The sequence below is a fragment of the Lactuca saligna genome, chromosome 6 (assembly GCF_052625555.1).
Source record: "Lactuca saligna cultivar CGN05327 chromosome 6, ASM5262555v1, whole genome shotgun sequence".
NCBI lineage: Eukaryota > Viridiplantae > Streptophyta > Magnoliopsida > Asterales > Asteraceae > Lactuca > Lactuca saligna.
Window position 1 is genome coordinate 65,106,750 of NC_136422.1, and position 7,476 is coordinate 65,114,225.

Genomic DNA, 7,476 nt, shown 5'->3' on the forward strand with positions numbered 1-7,476 from the left:
TTTGAATGCCAAACACCCAAATCTCAAATTTAGAAGTAATATGAACGATGTCTTGGCCTTTTAAGAAACTATAAGATGATATTATAATGCGAGGTTTATTCTACATAGAAATTATTGTTTATGATTTCATATATATTTTAGCCTGATGAAAGCAATTTAATTCATTAGATAACTAAAGGTCATACATAAAAATTATTTATGAGATTAAGAGAGTGACATACAGAATTTATCTTGAAATTGATCATTGTTTCATAGAACCTAAAGGATTTAAGTAATGTTGTTTAAAATCAGCCCTATTATTCTAATGCGTAAACTTTACAAAAGGTTAATTCACCTCACCATACCCTTAATGTCATCCACTTTTTCTTGAGTTTATGATTATACAAGAAATAAGTGTTTAAGTTCCAAGTATTTTCCTCTATGTTCAAACTTTAATTACTTCATCTGAATATTACAACATATTATTTATCTTTATAGGTTATGGGATCCTTGAGGATGGTGTGAAGGTAACCTGTTACACAAATTATATTACATGCATACCTTTTTTGTAGATCAAATAAGTAACATAATTTGGTTCAATTTTTCATAAATAAAGAACACATAAAAATTAATGTCTTACATGACTTTTCATTGTCTTTCAGGCTGGCATGGTTGTGGCAAATGGCATTCTTAAAAAGAGTTGTGAAATACTCAACAACCCGAAAATTATGGTACCATCTTTGATGGAAGTTGGTGCGAGGTCACTTGTTGTTAGATTCCTTCAAGACTTTATTGCTATTGGCACTTTAATGTGAGTCACATTGTTTTACACACACCAATATATATATATATATATATATATATATATATATATATATATATATATATATATATATATATATATAGTGATTGGGGTTGATTTCACACATAAGACAAGTTAATCATCTCATTATATAATGTTATCTAACTTTTCTATGGACTAACCATACATTAGATTTGTAAATATATAGCATTTCATTGGTATTATTTCTTCATCTTTATTTTGGCACAACAAACGAATAACTGTTTTATTTGTCCTATGTATTCCATTTCTAAATAAAGGTTGGTAATAAGCATAACCTTATTTCAAAATCTTATAGTTTATTGGAAGAAGGTGGTGTAAATTTCACATTTGAAGGAACAAGAAAGAAGAATCCTTTAAAAGTTTATCTGAAAATTCAAAATCCTCGATTTTATTGGAAGGTTAATGCTCTAACTTTGGTTTATATCTCTTGGGAATTGATTATCACTATATTAAGACTTTATGATTTCTTAAAAGAATAGCTCAAACATCCATTAACATGTTTAATTATGACAATTATTTAGTAATACTCAAATGATTTGCGATGCACAAATCCATTTGCAGCTCGCTACAGAAGCTGACTTAGGTCTGGCTGATGCATACATTAAAGGGGACTTCTCCTTTGTTGATAAAACAGAAGGCCTATTAAACATGATTATGGTAAAATTCATCGCTTATCATTTCTATTCAAGTATCTTTTTTTTTTGTGCTTTCGCATTAAAGTCTGCTAGTTTTGCAGATTTTCATTGTAAACAATGAACTAAAAAATTATTCCTCGAGGTCTAACAAAAGGTAAATATAGCTTATACATAAAGATCACATTTTTTACAGTTTATAGTTGTTCATTAAGTTAATAGAACTCATTGTTTGTGGATATAGAGGTTGGTGGACGCCGGTGCTTTTAACATCGATAATAGGATCGACAAAGTATTTCTTTCATCATGTTTTGATGCAGAACTCCGTTACTCAAGCACGTAGGAACATATCTCATCACTATGATTTGGTACGTGGAAAATTTCACATCTTAATCGTACAATCTTTTTTTTATCATAATGTTACCACACTATATAAAAAATATTACAACATTCACCATAAAACGATAAACACGCATAAGAAAAACCAAATATACAATGATATATTGACGAGATAAGTAACACATATATCCATGATAACATGCCTAGCTAAAAATGAGCACTCATTATGTTGAAAAAGCAAGTACAAGATATATATTAGCCATTATTACACCATAATCCTTTTACGAATTTGCCACATGATTCTAATCATTATGATTTTTAGTCGACATGATATCCCCTTCTCTTCTATACAAGATGGTTCGAGACCATGAATCAGTGTCTCTCCTAAAGATATGTGTTCCCTTTTCAGGCTAAACGTTGAATTGGATGTTACAAACATCATAGTTGTGAATGCATTATAACATTGTACTAAACATGTTTTTCAAATGTTTATGTTATAAGAAGATATTCAAATCGTTGAAATATTTACATACCATCTAAATTCAATTTAAACAATTTGACAAGTATTTTAATTATATATCCTAGGAATATTCATTAACCAACCTATATCCAAAATATTTTATCATTATCCAAAATTTTCAATTGACTAAAGTTTTCATCTTAGTCATTCTCTTTTTTTTTTTTTTCATAAATCTTCAGTGTCTTCAAAAGTCTTCATATTTATCATTATGCCTTTAACACAAATATTTTGCAAAACAAATTGACATTGTACATTGGACCCTGCAAGGGGGCACGTCCCCCTTGATCCCAACTTTCTCTATGTTAGGGATTATGTCTTATAGAGAAGTGTGCATCCCGCACCATCTAACTTGTACTAGAATACATTTTAAATCCATATTAGCACTCTTGTTAGTGCTAAATACACGAAATGGCCACTGAAACTAAAATCGCCAATACATATCTCTTTCATTTTCACATTATTGATTTTTCTACTCTTTTGTGTACTATTTAAATGAAGCATTAATATAAACATGTGGCTATTTCTATGTTAAAATATCTCAGTTGATCTTTCTCAATAAATTCTTTCTACTACACGTGTGTTAATACTTCACTGTCATAAATTGTTATAAGAGCTCAATGGAAGGCGATTTTCAAACATATTGACAAATTTCAAAGAGTTACGAGATGTATTTCTTAAAAGGGTCACTTCAATGGAAACCACAAACCACACCGCGAATGTTTTAAGCCCCATAATGCAGTGTGGTGCGGTTTGATACAATGCAGGCGTTTGTACGGTTTGATCAACAACCTTTTTGGTTATTGCATTACATTAGTTGTACATGCATTAAACTATCTTTACTTATGTTTTCATATTTTATATATAAAATTTAAAAATTCCATATCACCTTGAAACTACGTTAACAAAACATGAACAAAAGCCCACAACCTCAACTTTTACACATAGCACAACAGTATTAGCTAGATTTTATTATTTTTCTTTTCATTTTTAATAACTCAATATTAGATAATATATTTTTTTAAAATCTTTAAATATATATATATATATATATATATATATATATATATATATATATATATCAAAATTTATAGTTTTAATTCCCATATATAGAGTATAATATTGATATATTTTTAATATATATTTAAAACTCTCATATATAATGTATTGTTGGTTGTATTGGGCTCTTGATAAATGGTAAAAAAAAAAAGTTAGTTGGTTTTATATGTGGATGTGAGAGAAAATGTTCTTTTAATGAAAGAACAAGTTATAACGGGTTGATAATAAACCTAGTCTAAGAGCATCAACAGTACATAGTTTAATAGAAGAGTTGAATGAGGTGATATGACTAATTGACACTAAACAGATTAAACATCCATTTTAAGATGTCATGTTGGCATTCAATGGATATTGAGATCAGTAGCCTGTAAACTCTTTAATGGGCAAAAGAAAGCTATTTAATTATTAAAAATATATTTCAATGAACTTTGTAGAGTTGAATGCATTGTAGGAATATAATATATAAAGTTGTATAGAAAGTAAAATGATAATGTATCAATACATTAAACTTTAATAAGTTCAATATGTTGTGAATGCCCTAAAGACCATTATGAATCCATAGATGAGGTTATGGCATATTTGGTTTATATATATATATATATATATATATATATATATATATATATATATATATATATATATATATATATATATATAGGTTCTATCTGGTAGTGGTATTGATATTGTGTAAGTTGTCTTCTAGTCCATTTGGAGGTTTCATAGTGGGATTACTGCCATGTTAAATGAACATGTATTGAGACTTTATTTGATGTTATATATATATATATATATATATATATATATATATATATATATATATATATATATATATATATATATATATATATATATATATATATAGGTTCTATCTGGTAGTGGTATTGATATTGTGTAAGTTGTCTTCTAGTCCATTTGGAGGTTTCATAGTGGGATTACTGCCATGTTAAATGAACATGTATTGAGACTGTATTTGATGTTAAAGCCTTGTTATGGAAAACTTATAGTACGCGTTAAAAATTATCTTAGACAGGTTTAATTGTGTGTGGATGCCTTATACAATGGCCTCAAACTTAAAATTGGTCAATTTTTTGTTTTGTTGCTAGCTTTATTCTAACAACATGGTTGGTGTTTGAGATAAAAAGTATAGTATAAAACAAAGACATGATAATTTAGATAAAGACGGATGCAACACTATCCACAGTTGACATAGTTTTGCCAAAATATATAATACTAGAAATTCTAAAAGTACGAATAGAACCTGGACCTAATGGCATTTAAACTAAAAAAGTCTAAACAACTTGATTATGTAGTAAATCGGTTCATGATGTATTCATGGCCCCACGAGCAACATGCTGACATCTATTAATCCAGTTAATGCATTTCTATGTTCTTAATGTGGTTGATATTTTGTGTGTTGATGCAAGCCTCCTAGTGATTGTTGCAAACTTCCTTTTCATAGTGGTGTCCATGAAATTTCATTATTGAAAAATTATTCCTTAGAACGTAAGTATGTAACTTACCATATGTATTAGTTCCAAGTTATGTTATCATGATATTCATCTGGTTTGCCTGCAGAGTAATGAGTTCTTTTCCCTCTTCCTTGACGAGACTATGTCATACTCCTGTGCATTATTCAAGGTTAGGATTTCAAATTAGTTTCAGTTTCATTATTCCTTGTTATATATTCAATTAGCGTACTCATTTGTCATGAACATTCACTAGAGTGCGGATGAAGACCTCAAAGCTGCGCAAATGAGAAAAATATATTCGTTAATTCAAAAGGTAAGTTTTTACATATCCTATTGTCATTGTTTTAAAGAAAATGATCTATAGGAAACGACTTATTCTTTTCCTATATAACATGTCTAGGCAAGAGTTGATAAGGACCACCAAGTTCTTGATATAGGATGTGGTTGGGGAAGTTTAGCTATTGAAATAGTGAAACAAACTGGATGTAAATACACAGGAATCACCCTCTCTGAAAAGCAACTCAAATACGCAGAAACTAAAGTGAAGGAAGCTGGCTTAGAGGTATCTGGGTTTTAAGAAATACCGAAAGCAAAAGATAAGATTTAATTTAAAAGAGAAAATCGCCATCACATGTATTCTTGAATCTAGAATTTTATTTCCATGACTTCCTGTAAAGCTTTGAGTATTTGAGTTTCACTCGTCTTCCTCATTCAAGTTCTTTAACAGACTTGATTTTTAGCATTCAAGTTTTTTTCTTCCTTCTTGGAGTTTGTAATAAATCCACTTCATTGTTCAGGACCAAATCAAATTTCTACTATGTGACTACAGGCAATTGCCTGACACTTCCAAATATGACAGAATTATATCCTGGTGAGTTTGATCAAATCTCGTCTCTATTATTGTATTGAAACACATATGGTTGTCTAAGGAGTTGAGTGTGTATTTCCAGTGAAATGATAGAACATGTCGGCCATGAATATTATGAAGAGTTTTTTAGATGTTGTGAATCAGTATTGGCAGAGGATGGGATTTTTGTCCTGCAGGTATCTTCTGGACTCGGTTTCTCTCCTTCAATAGGAGGAAACTAATTATTTTTATCGATCATAAAAAGGTCATATATAAAATCATTAGAAAGAGAAAGTGTATACTTCTATGAATTTATAATTACAATTCGACAAAAATGAACAATTTAAAGCATATTAGTAGCTTACAATTACAATGTTTGGAATATATTAGTTCATTTCAATCCAAGATGCAAGATATGATGAGTTACGACGCACCCCAGGATTCATTAGAGAATACATATTTCCTGGAGGGTGCATACCTTCACTTACTAGATTAACATCAGCCATGGCTGCATCCTCTAGACTTTGGTAAGTGCTAAAATCATTGGAGATCACCATGTTACATGTAAAAAAAAAAAATTCTTTGTAACTTTTTTAGTTGTTTGGAATCTCATCAAATGCTTAACGTCTTGCAGTGTGGAGCATGTGGAAAACATAGGAGCACATTATTATCAAACACTCAGACACTGGAGGAAAAACTTAATGCAAAACCAAAGGTAAAGAAAGAAATTATCCTTTTATTAGTTGTTATCTCACTTATGACCTAGCTAATGTTTATTTATTAATGTGACTCCTAGCAAAATACTTGCATTGGGCTTCAACCAAGAATTCATCCGTATATTCGAGTGCTATTTTGATTTTGCAGCTGCTGGCTTTAAGACCAAGACGCTTGGGGACTACCAGGTACCTATTATTTAACTTGAGCACAGACTCTAGATACAAACCATTAATTACTATCAAAATAATAAGTTTTTTTTTTTTCATTTCAAAATGATTTTGAAATTCTAACACACATATATGTGTGAATGTTATAGACATGTTTTTAGAGTAAAAAAATTGCAGCTTTCATCCTTATAAAATACAGAAAATCATAATACTTTGTGTTTTATTGTTGACTCAAGGTTGTGTTCTCAAGACCGGGAAACGTTGCCACATTTGGAGATCCTTACAAGGATGTTATTTCAGCTTAATGAAAAATGCGTGCATCTTTGTCGAAAAACCAACTTTAATAACTTCTTGCATGCAAAAACCAAATATATCATTCAGTATGGTTTCTTTGGTCGTGCTTGTTATGTTGACTTACAAGGTTGTATATCATATTGCTGTGAAACTTGAACTGGTTGAATATCATGTACTTTGACTTGAGTGTAATATTTCTATAAACAACTACATGTTGCATACTTATGTTTTTTTTATGATTCTAGCAGTTGAGTGCTGATACCAATGTACTTAGAGTCTGCAAATCGCAACTCTAGTTACGTGGTTATATCGATTGCTTTATTTTTTACTTGAGTTTTTTTTTTTTTTTTTTTTTTTTTTTTTTTTTAATGATTAATCATCCTCAAGACAAATTTAGTGATCCGAATGTTCAAGTGCTATGTACCACCAAGAGTACTATAGGTGTATTTTAGAAGAAATAGAGGGGCAAATATGGAAAATGCTTGAAGTTGGCTAGAAAGGAGATTTCTATACATAAGGAAGGATATGGCTTGTACTAGATGCCTAGAATTTTAGTCATTGTGATTGGCTCTTGAGCATTATAGTTAGGAGAGAGGGATATTCCTTGGGACC

At 30.0% G+C, this 7,476-nt stretch overlaps 1 protein-coding gene across 2 annotated transcripts in view; it reads left to right on the forward strand.

Moving 5' to 3' along the window:
* The window catches only part of LOC145003266 (uncharacterized), a 37,919-nt gene extending 30,821 nt beyond the window's left edge, over nucleotides 1–7,098 (forward strand). For both annotated transcript variants that reach the window (XM_078962399.1, XM_078962400.1), the window contains exons 10-24: nucleotides 478–506; nucleotides 642–790; nucleotides 1,119–1,221; nucleotides 1,385–1,480; nucleotides 1,560–1,612; nucleotides 1,700–1,823; nucleotides 4,946–5,008; nucleotides 5,093–5,152; nucleotides 5,240–5,401; nucleotides 5,637–5,710; nucleotides 5,790–5,883; nucleotides 6,077–6,213; nucleotides 6,321–6,401; nucleotides 6,483–6,588; nucleotides 6,807–7,098. In XM_078962399.1, the coding sequence (XP_078818525.1) occupies nucleotides 478–506; nucleotides 642–790; nucleotides 1,119–1,221; nucleotides 1,385–1,480; nucleotides 1,560–1,612; nucleotides 1,700–1,823; nucleotides 4,946–5,008; nucleotides 5,093–5,152; nucleotides 5,240–5,401; nucleotides 5,637–5,710; nucleotides 5,790–5,883; nucleotides 6,077–6,213; nucleotides 6,321–6,401; nucleotides 6,483–6,588; nucleotides 6,807–6,875 (1,400 nt within the window). In that variant the 3' untranslated portion in view covers nucleotides 6,876–7,098. The remainder of the gene's footprint in view (nucleotides 1–477; nucleotides 507–641; nucleotides 791–1,118; nucleotides 1,222–1,384; nucleotides 1,481–1,559; nucleotides 1,613–1,699; nucleotides 1,824–4,945; nucleotides 5,009–5,092; nucleotides 5,153–5,239; nucleotides 5,402–5,636; nucleotides 5,711–5,789; nucleotides 5,884–6,076; nucleotides 6,214–6,320; nucleotides 6,402–6,482; nucleotides 6,589–6,806) is intronic.
* The last annotated feature ends 378 nt before the right edge of the window (nucleotides 7,099–7,476 follow it).